The sequence below is a fragment of the Bidens hawaiensis genome, unplaced genomic scaffold (assembly GCF_021521415.1).
Source record: "Bidens hawaiensis isolate Kalapana, Puna unplaced genomic scaffold, B.hawaiensis_p1.1 tig00030046_1, whole genome shotgun sequence".
Classification (NCBI taxonomy): Eukaryota; Viridiplantae; Streptophyta; class Magnoliopsida; order Asterales; family Asteraceae; genus Bidens; species Bidens hawaiensis.
Genome location: NW_027494996.1, coordinates 128,045 through 147,410, shown reverse-complemented (window position 1 = coordinate 147,410; position 19,366 = coordinate 128,045). Strand labels below are relative to the sequence as shown.

General features: G+C 36.4%; 3 protein-coding genes and 1 pseudogene across 4 annotated transcripts; all 4 read left to right on the top strand.

Moving 5' to 3' along the window:
* Positions 1 to 998: 998 nt before the first annotated feature.
* On the top strand, positions 999 to 5,027 carry LOC143579868 (protein MEI2-like 4). The gene is made up of 10 exons (XM_077063046.1): positions 999 to 1,083; positions 1,155 to 1,322; positions 1,415 to 1,770; positions 1,845 to 2,003; positions 2,117 to 2,414; positions 2,494 to 3,052; positions 4,142 to 4,226; positions 4,303 to 4,371; positions 4,434 to 4,613; positions 4,709 to 5,027. Exons 1-10 carry the CDS (start codon positions 999 to 1,001, stop codon positions 4,823 to 4,825), a joined length of 2,076 nt encoding a protein of 691 aa, XP_076919161.1. The 3' UTR covers positions 4,826 to 5,027.
* A 2,329-nt stretch (positions 5,028 to 7,356) lies between these two features.
* LOC143579867 (protein MEI2-like 4) lies at positions 7,357 to 10,613 on the top strand. Its single transcript, XM_077063045.1, has 10 exons — positions 7,357 to 7,436; positions 7,510 to 7,734; positions 7,815 to 8,182; positions 8,262 to 8,420; positions 8,577 to 8,883; positions 8,958 to 9,519; positions 9,598 to 9,682; positions 9,759 to 9,827; positions 9,890 to 10,069; positions 10,170 to 10,613. The coding sequence occupies exons 1-10, from the start codon at positions 7,370 to 7,372 to the stop codon at positions 10,284 to 10,286; spliced, it is 2,139 nt and encodes a 712-aa protein (XP_076919160.1). The 5' UTR covers positions 7,357 to 7,369; the 3' UTR covers positions 10,287 to 10,613.
* A 3,206-nt stretch (positions 10,614 to 13,819) lies between these two features.
* On the top strand, positions 13,820 to 16,167 carry LOC143579866 (protein NRT1/ PTR FAMILY 6.1-like; annotated as a pseudogene). The gene is made up of 4 exons (XR_013143543.1): positions 13,820 to 14,045; positions 14,176 to 14,392; positions 14,479 to 15,060; positions 15,326 to 16,167. The product of XR_013143543.1 is annotated as a protein NRT1/ PTR FAMILY 6.1-like (transcript).
* A 1,735-nt stretch (positions 16,168 to 17,902) lies between these two features.
* LOC143579869 (uncharacterized) lies at positions 17,903 to 18,994 on the top strand. Its single transcript, XM_077063047.1, has one exon. The coding sequence runs from the start codon at positions 17,905 to 17,907 to the stop codon at positions 18,850 to 18,852; it is 948 nt and encodes a 315-aa protein (XP_076919162.1). The 5' UTR covers positions 17,903 to 17,904; the 3' UTR covers positions 18,853 to 18,994.
* The last annotated feature ends 372 nt before the right edge of the window (positions 18,995 to 19,366 follow it).

Below are 19,366 nucleotides of genomic sequence, written 5' to 3'. Positions count from 1 at the left end.
ACTTTGTATAACTACCAGTGTTGTAATATAATCAATATTGTCACCGAGTAACTTAGTGACATGTAATAACTACCAGTGTTGAAATTACAACCTTGTATAACATCTTATTATTTCGTATTGTCAATTATTATTATTATTATATAAATTGTGAATGTGGGATTATTATATATTTGTTCATGACCATGGGTTGAAAGTAGAAGTGGTGTTGACCTGATCTGACTTGAGTTGAAGTAAGTAAGTAAGTAAGGTAGTTTAGGTACGGTTGTTGGTTAAAGGTAAAAGGGGTAATAAGTAAATGTAAGTGAAGGTAAGCTAAGAAAACGGCGAGTGTAACGGCGTTGGATGTAATAACTAACGGCAACCCAATCTCAGTTTCTCTCTAAGATCTAACTATCTATCTATCTATCTATCTGGGTTTAGGTTGTAGTTGTGGTTGTAGTTTGTTAATCTTCTTCTTCCTTCCTGCTTGTTTATCAGTCAGCAGGGAGGATCAAGAGTTGTGATATGAGAATTGAATATTGATTGATTGATGGGGTGGTTAACGTGCAATGTAGGAAACAAACAACTACAAGCAGCAGAATAAGAAACAATGAAGACATTAAAGGCACGCCAAATAAACCCAGATCCCTTGTTTACCTTTTGCCATAATTCATTCCAATTCTTCATCTTTTTAAGCTCCTGATTCTATCTATCTCATGCTGTTTAACTCTTAAAGGTAACTGCTTTTCTCTTTCTTGATCCATCCGATTGTTTAATTACCATACATATTATTCAATTCAGTTTTGCTGGATCGGCATATTTCAGATCAACCCAAATTAATTCACCGATTATTGTTATGCATCTTCAGCATAACACAATTGTACTTGTTAGATTAGATACATCGCCTTTCCTTTTTTTTTTTCTTTATTGTTTTTAATAATTGATTAATTATTAATTTGATTCAAACAGTATCTATTCTATTCTATCTATCTATCAAGTTATAAATTGAATTGTAAGATATGCCTTCTGAACTCATGGATGATGGATCTTCTTCATTCTTATCTCAACAAATTGCCTTTTGGAACACAGATGCTGCTGCTCATGGTATGTATATGCCTCACCTTAAAACTTATTATCTCACTTTAAACATTCATTCATATCCTTGCTTGCTTCAGCTGGGAATAATGCTGACACTTCATTGACTCGAAAGAGAGACCGCTTTGATCTCCATAATACCACCGTTGGCGCCCATCCTCTGAATACACAGAATTTGGGTGGTATCGATCATAACTACGAGAATGGCCTCTTTTCAAGTTCATTATCTGATCTTTTTACTAATAAATGTAAGGCCTTTCCTTTCTCTTAACTGAATATTAATTAATTGTATGTGTCTATGTATGTTTTTGTTTCTAAAGTTGGCGGATTATGCGTGCAGTGAGAGTTTCAGCAGAAAATAACAACAACAGCAGCATCTATGGTCATTCTGTTGGTGCCTCTCGATATGCAGCAGCAGCAGCAGCAGAAGAGGAACAATTTGAATCCCTTGAACAGATTGAGGCCCAGACTATCGGGAATCTCCTTCCAGACGATGATGATTTGTTATCCGGAATCACAGATGGGCTTCTACAACCAGGAAGCGGTACTGATGATGTCGAAGAATTGGATATTTTTAAGAGTGTCGGGGGGATGGAGTTGGGAGACGATGAAAGATTGGAAGAACCGTCAAGAACACTTTTTGTCAGAAATATTAGTAGCAACATTGAGGATTCCGAGTTAAGAAGCTTGTTTGAGGTATGTTTCTTTCTCTTGATGTTTAAATTTTTGATGGAGTTAGCAGCAATGATCAAATGGAAATAATAATGCAGCAATATGGGGAGATTCAGAATCTGTCTACAGCCTGCAAGCATCTTGGGTTTGTGATGGTATCATACTATGATATAAGAGCAAGCAGGCGCGCTATGCAAGCTCTTCAGAACATGCTCTTGGGACATACAAAGCTTGATGTCCATTATTCAATTCCAAAGGTTGTTCATTTCTCTCTCTCTTTCTCTCTCTTTTTCCTCGATTGGTATTTGTATGATGATAGGACATGTAAAAATACTCGTGACTGATTTTTAAACCCTATTTTGTCATATAGGTAGGGTTGCCTTCAGACAAAGATTATAATGTTCGAGTTGGTGGTCATGTGAGCATCCCAGCTGGTGTATCAAACGGTTTTATTGGGGTGGAATCTGGTGGTTTACTGAACCAACAGAAATATGATTTCAGGAGCAAGCCAAGTTACCACCCTCATTCACTTCCAGATGGCTTAACCAACGATTTTAGTATTCATTGCAATTCTCCTAGCTCAATGGCTGCAGGTTTCGACGGAAGAATGCATGAGAGGCTAGGAAATAGGCAGTTTAACAGAATTGGTGGCTCGGTTAATGAGAATGGTAAGGGGGTGTTTTAACTTATGACCTCATTGTACATGTTAATTCATTATCGTTAATCAAACCTGTCCGTGTATTTCAGTGTTTGGAAATGCAAATTGTTCTCCTGCCGCCACTCATCATTACATGTGGAATCCTTCTCAGCAACCTCATAATATGATATGGCCCAGTTCACCGTCCTTGATGAATGGAATTGGCAATGCTCATAGAGCACCGTCTCATATGGCCAACGCTTTTCTGCAAATTAACAACCACCATGTGGGGTCGGCGCCATCAGTCAATCCGTCTATCTGGGATAGACGGCACTCTTATGAACCCCTTGAGACATCATCAGTTTTTCATCCAGGTTCTCTTGGGAATATGAGGGTCCCTCTGGATTTTGTTTCTCATAATGTGGTACCTCCTCGTATGGAGTTGCCAGTTCCATCTAAAAATATTACTCATCATCAAAGTAGTGTAATGTTTCCTGGTAGAGGAGGGCAAATGATGGCAAGTTCGTTTGATTCTCCAAGTGACCGTGCTAGAAACCGTAGAAATGAAAACCAAGCTGACAACAAGAAACAGTTTGAACTTGACCTGGACCGTATAATGCGAGGGGAAGACAGAAGAACCACTCTAATGATCAAGAACATCCCTAACAAGTATGCTTAACCTATGATCTTATATTTTAATCAGTGTTACAAAATTCGCTAGGCGCTAGCCGGGCTGTCGGGTACCGCCCAGGATTAATCCAATTGGAATTTTTATATGTAACTATATATATATATATATATATATATATATAGGTCTGATCTTAAAAAGAGAACTAATAATTAAATATTTTAACTTTTTTTAAAAAATATATTATATCTTTGTTTCTTTCATCTTTCTTGTATGTTAATATTGTTTAAAAGTAGTGCATATATGCAATAGTGTTGTATTGTATATATGTAATTGTATGTATTGCATGTGTGCAATAGTGTTGTATTGCAAACTATTGCACGTATGCAATACAACACTATTGCACCTATGCAATACAACACTTTTGCACATATGCAATACAACACTATTGCACGTATGCAATACAACACTATTGCATATATGCACTACATCGTTTTTTTAAGATTTTTTTGGGTGAAGAGTATCAACATATAAGAAGGATGAAAGAACAAAAAAATTTAAAAATGTTATTTAAAAGGAAATTAAAAATATTTCTTTATTAGTTCTCTCTCTAAAAAGGAGTTCTCTCTTGATCCTGCCTCTGTACGATATATATACATATGTATGTATGTATGTATACATATGTATATAATGTTTAGTTATATACACATCAATATAATATAATTCTTTAAAGTAGTTCAATCATTTAACCTTTAAGTCTTTAACATAGCAAATCAAGTACTTAAAAGTTTCTGGTCAGTCATCTAGGTTAAAAAGTGTATTTGGGCTGACTTTGTTGTGCCGGATTTCAATAAAAAAGTTTCTGGGCATTTGGGGTGAGTTGGGGAATTTGGACTAATTTTATCCGCCTAGGTCTGATTTTGACCGACTAGGACTGATTTTGTCCGACACTGAGTTGGGCGACTAGGACCGATTTTATCCGACTAGGACCGATTTTGACCGACTAGCTCCAAGAGCCTCCAATTAGCCAAAATCGAGGCGCCCGGGGCCTGTCTAGACCGACTTTACAACACTGATTTTAATTCTTATATTTAAACATATTCTAAAATGATAGATGGTGGAAACTGCAGGTACACTTCTAAGATGCTGCTGGCTGCAATTGATGAACGCCATCGTGGAACATATGATTTTATCTACTTGCCCATAGATTTCAAGGCTAGTGATTTTCCTGCGGTTGATGTTATGCAAACGCAACTGGACACTAACAGTGATGTATATTTTTTGTTGGCAGAACAAATGTAACGTGGGCTATGCATTTATCAACATGACTGAGCCTCCGCTCATTGTTCCATTCTATCAGGTAATGCTTTGTTTAAGGGTATTTAGCAGTGTCTGGTCATAATTGTTAATCGATTTTTACAGGCATTTAATGGGAAGAAGTGGGAGAAGTTCAACAGTGAAAAGGTGGCATCCATTGCGTATGCTCGCATACAGGGAAAAGCTGCGCTGATTGCCCACTTTCAGAATTCAAGTTTGATGAACGAGGATAAGCGGTGTCGCCCCATCCTTTTTCATACTGATGGTCCAAATGCAGGTGACCAGGTTTGTATCGTCTCATATGATATTACATTACATTACGTACATATAGTTGGAGGTCGGTCTGTTTGACATAATTAAATTATAATAATGTTGTGTAGGTCCCGTTTCCAATGGGTGTAAATGTTAGATCAAGAGCGAACAAGAACCGTCACGAGGAAGATCAGGCGGAGGCGTCTTCAAATTCCTCCTCAGGCTCCACAAAGGATTTTCAATGACCTTTTTGTTAAGTGCTAACATCTTACCTTACCTTACCTTTACCTTACATGTATTGTATGTAAGGTTAAAAACAAAATGACTTGTTGGAAAATTTTCTAAATTTTGGATCTGTTGTGTATTGCATTTTCTTTTGTAGCAACATGCAGTTAAATCTTGGTAATATTACTAAAAGGATGTCAAAACGTGTTTGTTTTTTTATTTTTTATTATGTAACGTTCAAAATCATAAGTAGCGTAGTATGTAGATCTGTTTTTGTTTAACATATTATATAATTAGATTAGAAACCCGTGTTTGACATGGGTTGAATAAATGTAATATTATATTATATTTTTAGTTGAAAGGATTTAGCAACTATAAAAGAATATTTTGTGTTAAGATATGATTGAACTTATGTATAAGTACACTAATATAATTAGGATTCAGTGTACTTGATATAGCAATTCGGTGTACTTGATATAGCAAACGGAAAAGAAAATTCAAGTCATAATATACCAAAATGGGTCAGGTCATTTTTATTCAAATTTGGAAAAAAGAACTTTATTTTAAAATGACTCACTTTGATTTGTGGATCCTTGATATCTTGACTAGTGATCCCGCTTTTTAACCACAAGAGGTAATGCATAAATACATATATACATACATACATACATATCAATAGATAATTCACTATATGGGTGTAAGCACCCTATATATATGGGGGCACCCTATAGTGAATTATGACTCAAAAACCTTATTACTGACATTATAGAGTAGAAAGCTTTAACATGGGTGTAACCGCATTCATTAAACAATGAAGCATGTATAAATTGACATAATGGAATTATGTAATATATGTAACTAATCTATATGTGATGGGTTAATAATCTTGTTGGAGTACCCGTAGTGGACCGGGGGGGGGGGGGGATGGGGAGGAACACCGCCCCTCTTCTTTTGAGAAGTGACCGACAAGAGGAGAATCGAGAAATATTTCTCGACCAAACTTGTGGGGCTCACCTGACTTTTATTATTTTTTATTCACATAGCCGTTACCACCCAATGGCAATTATTTTTTAAAAAAGTTAAACAAATAACAATATAAATACCACTCTTCAAAACAAAAAAAAATCACACTCTTTCAACCCAAAACACTCTCGAAACTCTCAAAAAATCTCCAACATACCTTAGAAAATTGAGTCCGAACAACCCACCTAGCGGGTTTTCTCAATTTTCTCGTATACCAAACCAACAAACGAACTCTTCTAACGCACGAAACCGACCTCGCCTAAACTACCCCCTCGGTTTTCCAGACCCGAACAACCTCCCACAACAACATTTTAACTTCCAATCCTTTTTAACAACCCCGAACATAAACTTTCCGTTTACTTTTCCCGACAACCAATATGGGGTGTACGCCAATTTTCTCGCGCTGAACAACCCGACGCTGATTTATGGGTCAAGCCAACCGGAGACGCAATCGAAACAGGACGTCCGTAAAACCAAAAAAGGGAAAGGAGGTGGAGTAGCCGGTGAACAAAAAACCATACAAACATTGGCAACCAAACGAAAACTTATGTCTTGTGCGTGCTTGAGTTATAAAATAAAATGATAGTTGAGATTAATAAAGTTTGTTTGTGGAATGTGGTCCAAGTTGGATTAGTCTAGTTAGGTCTAAGACACAATGACAAGTACAATGAGTTTGAAGAAGCAGATGCAACCGGTGTTGACTTGAGTTGAGTTGAGTTGTAGTGTTAGGGGTTGAAGATGTAAATAATAATAATAATAATAATCCAATTACCGAAGCTAAGAAAACGGCGTGTGTAACGGCGTTAAGGTGTAATAACAAACGGCAACCCAAACTCTCTCTCTCTTCACACAAGAGACATGAGATGATATGATATGATCATCTGTCTATCTGATCTAGCTTATTCATATATCTGTCTTCTTCTTGTTGTTGTTGTTTCTCTTTACTTAAATAAATCTATCTTTCTTCAATTCATCATATTAGTTTCCTTCAATTTCATAAACAAATAATATTTTATTTTTATATTATTCTTTCTTCTTTTCTGTTTCTGCTGCTACTTATTATTCTTTCTCTGGGAATGGAATCTGGTTGGTTGGTGGTTTAAATTGAAGAAGCTAGCTAGCACCTTGGCTTTCTTGTGAGTTGAATCAAATTGATCTATATATATATATTATAAATTGAATATTATTAGTTTTAGTTGATTGATGTGGGTAACGTGGAAACAAACAACTGCAACAAACAAAGAAGACATTAAAGGCACGCCAAATAAACCCAGATCCCTTGTTTACCTTTTGCCATAATTCATTCCAATTCTCCATCTTTTTAAGCTGCTCCTCATGATATATTCTTACCTCATCTATCTCATGCTCTTTAAAGCCAAGGTAACTACTTTTCTCTCTTTCTTTCTTGATCCATCCAGTTGTGTTTTGTTACTCAGATCAACACAATTTAGGATCACTTTATCCTACTACATATATTCTAAATTTGTTATGTCGGTGATTCAAACAGTATCATTGCAAGGAATATTAAGGAGGAGACAGACATGCCTTCTGAACTCACGGATGGATCTTCCTTCTTATCCCAACAGATTGCCTTCTGGAACACAGATGGTATGCCTTGCCGCCTTTTCAAAATTTTATATCTTAACATAAACATCAATTCATATTCATATTGTTGGCTCAGGTGTAAAAGATGGGAATGCAGCAGACGCTTCATTCACCCGAAAGCAGCGACAACAGTTTGATGCCCCTAATCTTTACTTAAACCAAATTACCTCCGGGAGAACACTTGGCTATCCTTTGAATAATAATAATAATAACAGACCAAATTTGGGTATGGATCATAAGTCGGGCCACTATGAGAATGGCCTCTTTTCATGTTCCTTATCTGATCTTTTTACTACTAAATGTAAGGCTTTTCCTTTCCCTCGAGTGCGTATTAATTGTATGTATGTATGTTTTTGTTTCTGAAGTTGGTGAATTGTGCAGTGAGAGTATCAGCAGAAAATAACAACAGCAGCATGTATGGTCATTCTGTTGGCGCCTCTCGGTATTATGCAGCAGCAGCAGAAGAAGAAGAACCATTTGAATCCCTTGAACAGATTGAGGCTCAAACTATTGGGAATCTCCTTCCAGACGATGACGATTTATTATCCGGAGTGACAGATGGACTTGTACAGCCAGGCAGCGGTGCTGATGATGTCGAGGAATTGGACTTTTTCAGCAGTGTCGGGGGGATGGAGTTGGGAGACGATGAAAGAAATTATGAAACTTCATTGGAAGACCCGTCAAGAACACTTTTCGTGAGAAATGTTAGTAGCAACATGGACGATTCCGAGTTAAGAAGCTTGTTTGAGGTATGTGTCTTTCTCTTGATTATTTATAACCTTTTAATAGGGAGTTAACAATGTTCTAATGGAAACAATAATTATGCAGCAATATGGGGAGATTCAGACTCTGTACACAGCCTGCAAGCATCTCGGGTTTGTGATGATATCATACGATGATATAAGAGCAAGCAGACGCGCTATGCAAGCTCTTCAGAACAAACTTTTGGGACATACAAAGCTTGATATTCATTATTCAATTCCAAAGGTTGTTTATTTCTCTCATTTTTTCATATTGTATTTGTGAGATCTTAGGACATGTAAAAATACTCGTGATTGATTTTTAAAACCAATTTTGTCATAATGCATAATCTTTTTCTTTCCTCATTATCTGATAAGTGCTGTTGGCTCTGTTGTTTGTTAGGATAAGCCTTCAGACAAAGATTATAATGAAGGCATTGTTTCTAATGTTCGAGTTGGTGGTCATGTGGGCATACCAGCTGGTGTATCAAACAGTTTTATAGGGGTGGAATCAGGTGGCGGTTTACTGAAACAACAGAAATATGATTTCCCAAATTACCACCCTCATTCGCTTCCAAACGGCTTAACCAACAGTTTTGGTATTCAATGCAATTCTCCTAGCTCCATGGCTGCAGGGTTCGATGGAAGAATGTCTGAAAGGCTGGGTAATAGGCAGTTTAACAGAATTGGTGGCTCGGTTAATGACAATGGTAAGGGGTGTTTTAGCTTTTAACCACATTGTACGTGTTAATTCGTTATCGTTTACTGAACCCGTGTCTTTCAGTGTTTGGAAATGCAAATTGTTCCCCTGCCGCCGCTCATCATTACATGTGGAATCCTTCTCAGCAACCTCATAATATGATATGGCCCAGTTCACCGTCCTTGATGAACGGAATTGGCAATGCTCATAGAGCACCGTCGTCTCATATGGCCAACGCTTTTCTGCAAATTAACAACCACCATGTGGGGTCGGCGCCATCTGTAAATCCATCTATCTGGGATAGACGGCAGTCTTATGAATCCCTTGACACATCATCAGTTTTTCATCCAGGATCTCTCGGGAATATGAGGGTCCCTCTGGATTTTGTTTCTCATAATATCGTTCCTCCTCGTATGGAGCTGCCAGTTCCATCTAAAAGTGTTACGCATCATCAGAATAGTGTAATGTTTCCTGGTAGAGGAGGGCAAATGATGGCAAGTTCGTTTGATTCTCCAAGTGACCGCACTAGAAGCCGTAGAAATGAAAGCCAAGCTGACAACAAGAAACAATTTGAACTTGACCTTGATCGTATAATGCGAGGGGAAGACAGAAGAACCACTTTAATGATCAAGAACATCCCTAACAAGTATGCTTAACATATGATCTGTTATTTTAATTCTTATATTTAAACATACTCTAAGATGATAGATGGTGGAAACTGCAGGTACACTTCTAAGATGCTGCTGGCTGCAATTGATGAACGCCATCGTGGAACATATGATTTTATCTACTTGCCCATAGATTTCAAGGCTAGTGATTTTCCTGCGTTTGATGCTATGCAAACGCAACTGGACACTAACAGTGATGTATATTTTTTGTTGGCAGAACAAATGTAACGTGGGCTATGCGTTTATCAACATGACTGAGCCTCCACTTATTGTTCCATTCTACCAGGTAATGCTTTGTTTAAGGGTATTTTGCAGTGTCTGGTCATAATCGTTAATCGATTTTTACAGGCATTTAATGGGAAGAAGTGGGAGAAGTTCAACAGTGAAAAGGTGGCATCCATTGCATATGCTCGCATACAGGGAAAAGCTGCGCTGATTGCCCACTTTCAGAATTCAAGTTTGATGAACGAGGATAAGCGGTGCCGCCCCATCCTTTTTCACACCGATGGTCCAAATGCAGGTGACCAGGTTTGTATCGTCTCATATGATGTTACATTACATTACGTACATATAGTTGGAGGTCGGTCGGTCGGTTTGACATAGTTAAATTAATAATCATGCTGTGTAGGTCCCGTTTCCAATGGGTGTAAATGTTAGATCAAGAGCGAACAAGAACCGTAACGAGGAAGATCATGCGGAGGCGTCTTCATATTCCTCCTCAGGCTCCACAAAGGATTTTCAATGACCTTTATGTCAAGTGCTAACACCTTACCTTACCTCGCCTTACATGTATTGTATGTAATGTAAGGTTAAAAACAAAATGACTTGTTGTGGGAAAAATTTTCTGAATTTTGAATCTGTTTTGTATTTCATTTTCTTAATTGTAGGCAGTCACATGCAGTTTGGTCCACAAGTAAGTACGATGTAATGTAATCATACTAGGTTTTGATTCCTTTATGTTTCACATGCATTCTGACAAGTAAAAGCTTGACCATACGGATCTACATGTACCTTGTACAGACAGCTTTGGTCTGCCTAAACATGATATTTGAAGGTTGTTTGAAGCATTTTTAAGTCTCAAACGTGATGGTTTGTGTTTGTCTAATTGATGCTAACTAGCGAGATACAACGTGTGCGTTGTGGTAGGTGTAAAGTTTCTTGGTTTTGATGTACTCGCTGTAGCAAACGGAAAAGATTACTCAAAAATATTGTCGTAATATTGCCAAAAGAGAGTAAAATATGTTGATTTTTTTATATATTTTATTTTTTGTTATGTAACATTCAAAAACACACACTGGTACCAAATGAAAGATAACAACTGAAAAATATAACGTGTTCATTTAATTGGTTAGTTAAATTGTAATTTAATTAAAAAAGAAAAACAAAAGTAAAAGTAATAAAAAAAAATCGAAAGTCGCATAGTCAGTAGATCCGTTTTTGTTTTAATATATTATATAAATAGGTTATAAACACGTGTCTTGTATATTTTGAATAAACGTAATGTTATCTATACTTAGTTTTAATGATTTAGGAACTATAAAAGAATAATTTGAGTTAAGATATGATTGAACTTATGTATAAGTACGCTAATATAAATGTTCAAGTTCGACGCACTTGATATAAAAAATGAAAAAGAAAACCCAAGTCATAATACGCAAAAATGGGCTAGCTTTGTTGGGTTTTTATTCAAATTTTGTTAAAGTAGAATTAAAGTTGTTAAAATAAAAATGCATTTGGAAAATTCTAAAAAATTGTCTAGTAAAAATCAAGTTAAATAAAAAAAACAATTAACAATGTATTATCTTATGTGCTCTGGGGTTTGCTATAAAAAGAACTTTATTTTTCAAAATTACCATAAACATGAAATTAAAAAATTGTTATCTAAACTAATAAGTCATCAAAAACGTAAATATCCAAAATTAGGCGATTTACTAATTTAGGACATTAAGGGTGTTTGGGATTCCTAATTTTTCATCCTTAAAATTTTTTAATAAGTTAATAAATTACAAAAGTATAATCTATTAACTTTTCTCTCTCACATCAAAAGTAATCCTAAACATCTTATTCTTTTTCAAAAAGTTTATAAGTAGGTGAAATAAACAACTCCAAACGCCCCCCCCCCCTAAGTTTCTCTATACATATATTGACTCGAAAATATAAAGATTTTTTATATTTTACATCTACACCAACTTCTCTATCGCCATCTTAATATCTAAAATTTATAGTTTAGTGAATAGCAATACTCTAAAGAAATGCAATATTCATCACCTCTAAAAAGATTGTGAAATTCTATGAAAGAGAAAATATAATAAAATAAATGTTTGAGAGTAAAATAAAAATAGAGATAAAGAATTTGATGTGGTAAGTTATATAAAATTTAGAGATAAATTAAAAAAAAAGATATTTAATTAAATTATAAAAATGAAGACTGAGAATTATGAATGCTTTTAAAATAATACAATTGATTAATATTGGGCTTAATATTTAAATTAGTAGCCTCAAATCCTTAGAAGGCCTTTTGTATGTATATAAAAAAAGTGTATAATTTGAATTCACATTTCAAATCGAAACAAAAGTTCTTATTCGATTCTTAATGTCAATAGCAAGTGAAAAGCCAAAGAACAAAAGTTTATCAAGTGAATTGCAAACCAAAGAACAAATAATTATCAAATACTTATAGGTGTTGACTCTTTATATTTTTTTTGTTTAAATTAAATAGTCATGAAGTAGTGACGCATTTTCACTTTCTAAGCTTCCAAGCTTTCCCCTACTTTGAAAAGAAAAGAAGTAATTCTATACGAACCAAACTGCATTAATTAATAGTATTTCATCTACGAAACGTAACTCATGTTTTTACAAATCATACGCTAGTCATGTTTCACCCCAAGAACATGATTACATGAACATGACGTGGCCTGATTTTCTCTTTAGATATTTCGTATAAAGTTATGTTATGATATTTGTACTATTGTCACTACTATAATTTTGAGGGCCTCTTTAGTACTTTTTAAAGTTTGTTACATCGAGTAATATAGGCGCTAAGGCCCACATGACTTCCACATCACTAAGGAATAGCGCCACCACCGTTACAATCTTTGGAGGATGGAATGCTAAAGAGGATTCAACCCCTTGTGGCGCTAATGCTTTAACCGATCCAAGATGGTGTGACCACAATCAATTCCAACCAATGCGAATCATCCATTCACATTTTATAATAAAAAATAAATAATAATTGTATTGTCAGTTTAATCATTACACGCTTTTGATGGAAAAAGTAGTGATCTGAATGCTTATGTCTATTGGACATAATGTTTTTCACTCTTTAGTTACTACACTACACGTGGTAGTTTGGTCGCATGGGTTTGGTTTCGGTTTAATGTTGTTTCCTATTCCTAGGGTGTTTAAAGTCGGATATATAAACTTCGGATAATCATACCTTTTGGACAGTGTATTTCATTAACCGAATCCGAAATTTCGAATATCCAATCGGATAGTGAATCAGATATCCGAAAATATGGAAAAAATAATGATTTATAAAACAAGTAAAGAACTACTTTTAAAAATAAAAATACTTCGGTTGTCCGAAATATCTAAAAATTATCCAAAATATCCGAAATATCAAAAAATTATCCGAAATTTATAAATAATATTTATTATTTAATAACAAAAAAAATATTTCGGATATATGAAATATCCGATAATTTTCAAAATCACTATCCGAATTCGAATCATTCGAATTTTTTTAAACACTTTTACCATTTCTTTTTTAGCAACCATAAGAAACTACTAAAGAGACCCTCAACATTAATATAATAACAATACTGCCCTTAAACTAAAAATATCAACAAGAAGTAGATATGATATGATATGATTCTAACGTCAACATTCAAAGTGAGATGAAAACAAAGAATATAGAAACAACACAACACCCGGTAGTTATGCCTTAAAGAAGTTGAGTTAATGAGATCTGTCCCCATTCCATCTGCTATTTCCACTAGTCATTAATTATCCACTAGTCTACATATCTCTCACCCGTATTCATTCATTCATTCATCCATTATTATTATTATTATTGGTTTTATGTCACACTCTTTTTCTTTGTTTTATAGCACATTCCCACTGATTAGGATATATATATTGGCCTATTATTTACTCACCAACCGTTTCCGATCCGCATTCACTTCAACTTCAACTCTTGTTGTGTACATATATAATCACACTCTCTTACTTAACCACAAGTTTCAAATATCCATCTAGTGTTAGACTAGTTAATATATTATGGGCATCCAAGAAGTCAAGACCCCGGATGAAACACCACCGGCGGTGCTCGGGATAGAGACTACTAGTAAGAAGCTTGGTATGTATTTTGTTGAATCCGATAACAGGCGTTCCCCTTTTGCCGGAGGGTATACTACACTTGGCACCACGCCCGTCAATATACACGGCAAGCCTATCGCTGATCTCTCGAAAACTGGAGGCTGGATAGCTGCCTTTTTCATTTTTGGTAACTTATAATTTTTACACTTACTTGTTACCATGCACAACATTATTATTATTATTATTATTTATTATTATTATATAGACGTAGATGGAATAGACTTGCTATATATATTATGTTTGTGTTTTGAGTGTATGGAATGAGATGGCTGAACGAATGGCTTATTTCTGGCTGTCGGTGAACATGGTTGCGTTTATGTTCTATGTGATGCATCGCCCGTTCACTAGCTCAGCGAACGCTATTAATAACTTTCTGGGAATATCACAGGCTTCTTCTGTTCTTGGTGGTTTTATAGCAGATGCTTATCTTGGTAGATACTGGACTATTGCTATCTTCACTACCATCTATTTTCTGGTATAACTATTCGAATTTGTATTTGTATTTGTATTTGTATTTGTTGTTGTTTAATTCTGATTAAAATCTTGTTTGTAATTACTAATGGTTTAATAGGAATAACATTATGCGCCACGTTGAATGTGCTGATGCCAAATCAAGACAACTGCAACGAGTTTTCCTTGTTATTAGGCAACTGCGAGCCTGCAAAGCGATGGCAAATGTCATATCTTTATACAGTGTTGTATGTGACCGGGTTTGGAGCAGCTGGGATCAGGCCTTGTGTGTCTTCTTTTGAAGCGGACCAGTTCGACGAGAGGAGTAGAGATTACAATACAAACTTGGATAGGTTCTTCAACTTTTTCTACCTGTCTGTAACTGTAGGGGCGATCATCGCGTTTACTGCTGTTGTCTACATTCAAATGGAGCTTGGGTGGGGGTTTGCGTTTGGCGCTTTGGCTGTAGCCATGGGCGTCTCGAATTTGGTCTTCTTTGTTGGGACTCCTTTGTACAGACATAGGCTACCCGGAGGAAGCCCCCTCACACGCGTTGCTCAAGTCCTCGTTGCTGCTTTCCGCAAACGTAATGTTTCATATGATAGTAGCGAGTATGTTGGCTTTTATGAGCTTCAGGGGAAAAGATGTGCTATCAAAGGCAGTGCTAAAATACCCCATACAGATGATTTTAGGTCAGTATTGGATTTGAATAATGAATAGTACCCTTGCTTCCTAATTATGTTGTTACTATTTATATGAATGAATGTTGCTATATATACTTTTTTAAACTGATAATTACATCGAAACAGAAGGCAATCTGGCAACAAGCTGCGCCGCTACCCCCCCCCCCCCCCCCCCCTCTTTTGAATTTCAAAACTCAGTCTTTTAAAAACTATATTGGCTGATCTTGCAATCATAACATTACTTTTTATTAAATTGTATTGTAATCTATTGTAGATTCTTGGACAAAGCAGCTTTGAGAGTGAACGAAGACGAGATTAATATGAGTCCATGGCACCTTTGCACTGTAACTCAAGTGGAAGAAGTTAAAATCTTGTTGAAGCCGATCCCGATCCCAACGTGTACCATAATGCTGAGTGTCATCTTAACCGAGTTCTTGACACTTTCGGTACAACAAGCGTACACACTCAACACTCATATCGGGCGTCTAAAACTTCCAGTAACATGCATGCCTGTTTTCCCAGGCCTCAGCATATTTCTTCTACTGTCTCTTTATTACTCCATCTTTGTCCCTTTATCAAGACGCATTACGCATCATCCGCGTGGGGCCTCTCAGCTTCAGAGGGTTGGCCTTGGGCTAGCCATTTCAATCCTGTCCGTGGGGTGGGCCGGGGTTTTTGAGAGATACCGAAGGAATTATGCGATAAGAGAAGGGTACGAGGTGAGCTTTCTGAGTCAGATGCCCGGGCTCAGCGCTTACTGGCTGTTGATCCCAGTACTGTCTCATTGGGTTGGCAGAGGTGTTTTGCATTGTAGGGTTGTTGGAGTTTCTGTATGAGGAGGCCCCAGATGCTATGAAAAGTATAGGCTCGGCTTATGCTGCGGTAGCGGGTGGTTTGGGCTGCTTTGCTGCCACTATCTTGAACAACATTATCAACTCTGTAACAGGGAATGAAGAGAAAAGAAAGTCTTCTTGGCTGTCACAAAACATAAACACAGGAAGATTTGATTACTTCTATTGGCTTCTTACGGTTCTCAGTATAATCAATTTTTGCGCTTTTCTGTACGCAGCACGCAGGTACAAGTACAGACATGGACCATTGATCAGTAGCAAATAAATTTAATAATTAATACAGATTAATTGTAAATTATGCATGCCATGAATGGATTTTGTAAAATTGGAGATCATGCCTACCACTCTTATGAACATCACGTTACTTGCTATATGCAAGTATATATGCATCTCCTTATCATCATCCATATGATTTAATGTTTGTTTTGTAACTTTTCTATTTGTATGTTCCAGTTTTCTATCATTTTAAGGGATTTTACACACGTAAAACAAATTTGTCGCCTTGCTTTTAAAAACGTGTATAAAAACAAGGTTCCAACATATCCTTGTACATCACAAAGTATAAGGGTCATTATGTAGATAGTCTAAATTATGTTTATTATGTAAACTTAGTAACTATCAAAGTTACGTTACGTGTCGATAAGGAGGCTGGCTGCAGTGAATGAAAACCTGTACTTGATTATATATGTCCCATAGATCGAATGATTTGAAAAGAAGTTTAACTCCAATGGTAAGAATTTTACCATTCAATTTTGGTATCCGCCGCTGATGTAGATTGTTGTTTGTATTCTAGTTATATAAGTATATTCATACCCATCTTGTTCATTGCTTTGCTACCACGATGTCCAGCTTAATTCTAAGATGAACTCGTACACAGTTTATTTACATCCAAATATAAAAAAATTAACTTGATAAAAAAACACTTAGACTTGGGCTAATTATTATACCATTTAAGCTTTGCTAAAGTAAATAGGTGAGTTATAACAAGTTATTTATTATATGGTTGATTAAAGCAGAACCGAGATTAATGAATCCTTCATCTATAAAGCTAGCTAGGTTGTGTATGGAATATTAATTATTATATGACTTATGAATCAAATTTATAACAAGTTTAATTGATAAGGTAGCCCGGCCGGTCATCCACCACTAGAGGTGCACAAAAAAAACCGGTTCCCGAACCGGTTTGGCGGTTTAAACCGGAAACCGGTTTTTAAAAAAACCGGTTTTTTAAAAACCGGTTTGACCGGTTTACAAACCGCCGGTTTATATATCGGTTTTAAGTTTTAGAGCCAAAACCGGTTTTGAAACCGGTTATAAAAAAAACCGGTTTTTTTTAATAACCGGTTATAAAAAAACCGGTTAACCGGTTTTTTTATAAACCGGTTTTTTTATAACCGGTTAACCGGTTAAACCGGTTTTGACCGTTGTATAACGGGCATATAGCCGTTTTTTTTGGTTTTTTGACCGTTTTTTATGGTTATTAAAAAAAAAAAAAACCGGTTTTTAAAAAACCGGTTAATAAAAAAACCGGTTTATTAACCGGTTCTAACCGGTTTCTAAACCGGTCCTAACCGGTTAGACCGGTTAGGGTTTTGAGATGAAAAAACCGGTTATTAACCGGTCCGGTTATTAACCGGTTCGGTTTTTTTCCGGTCCAAAAAAAACCGGTCCGGTTAATAACCGAACCGGTTTTTTTAAAAAAACCGATTTGTGCACCTCTATCCACCACCCAACTTATCAAGGACAAATATATATATTATATTTTTGGTCAAAGCGAATCATTTAATATACAAACTTTTGTAACGATGCAGAAGATTAAATAAAGTCCAATATTTCATTCCAAATCGGCTGGCTTGGCTTCCAATGTATATTATATAAATGCTGACTGTACCTATCCTTGTTTTGTCTTGCAGGCAACTACTACTAGTAGTCCTCCTAAGGCTGCTATAATTCATATATAATCATATTCTACCATCTTTTAGATTCCAATTGTGTAGCTAAAATGAAGTTCATGACTCGCCTCCGGTGCTTGATGGGCGGAAACAACGTAGTGCGATTCCAAGACTCGTCCACTAGCACGCATGTACAATCAACAATATCCCTTGATCATCATAAAAGCAACAATATTGTAGTGGCCAAGAAGAAGAAGAAGAAGATCAAGACGAAGAAGAATCGCAAAGTAATCAAGGTGTTCACGCCAGACGGGGAGATTAACCTGTACCACAAGCCGATCATGGTCTCCGAGGTGTTGAGAGACGAGTGCATGGTTTGCAGATCAGATTCATTTTACATAGGACAGAAGATCCCACCATTATCCCAACACGATCGCCTGCAGCCGGGCCACACGTACTTTCTCCTCCCGGCTCATCTCTTCCATTCCGTCCTCTCATTCGTCACAATCGCCTCTTTCACTTCTTCTTGTAAATTGGAACAACAAGACACGCTCAAGATGAAGGCCGCGTTTCTAAAGAAGGCTGCGGCAAGCTCACCGTCTCCCTTTGATATCCAGAAGAGCCCGTCTGGGACTCTCAGGATTCGGGTATCCGAATTGTTTATATCACAGCTGATGATGGACCAAGCTGCTGGATCAAGTACTCATGACCAAGCCCAGGATGATGGTTTACTATGCACCACACCCCAGTTGCTCAAAGACTATAAGCAACTTGTGGTCGAATCCCGAAGGGGATGGAAACCAAAGCTGGAGATGATCAAAGAGACTCCCCTCAAGGGAAAGAGGAAGGCCAAGATGTTACTATCCGCGTCCATTAGTCGTATGAAGAGAAAAATGAAAAAGAACAAGAGCCTCCAAGTATCGTCGTCCTTTAATTCTTCTGCTTCCGCTTCCGCTTCTGCTTTGAAGAAGAGGAAAAAGAAGACGAAGACGAAGACCAAGAAGAGTATCAAGCCGCCATCTCTAAAAGCGAATAAGTCTCCCAAGACCGGTGCTTGATAAATGGAAATTATGTACATCAATATATTTTTGTAGTTCTTGGATTAATGTAAAATACCATGTCAATTAGCCAGCTAGCTACTTCACTTCTTTTTCACCTTCACAACTAATTGTATGTATGTCTATAATTTTCTTTTCTTTACATCTTGAAATTTGGTCATGATGATCTATCTAATCTATTATACATTTGCATTTTAAAAACATAACATGTTCTCATGGTAGTAATATGTTACTTATTTTTATTACTACTTGGCTGGTGGATGTAAGGTATGATCGACTTAAAGGCACAGAAGGAGTATGCAACCGAGTTGATAGCCCACCACTAAATTTTCATCACCATATATGAAACAAGTAAAAGATGATAAACATGCATCATGCAAAACTTAAAATAATAATAATAATAGACGGTCAAATAAAACTCTCAAGGAGAAAAGATAGGGAACCAGTCAAACTTAGATGGCTGGAATTTATATGTATCTATCCCTATCACCACTCACTAACACACAAAGCAAAT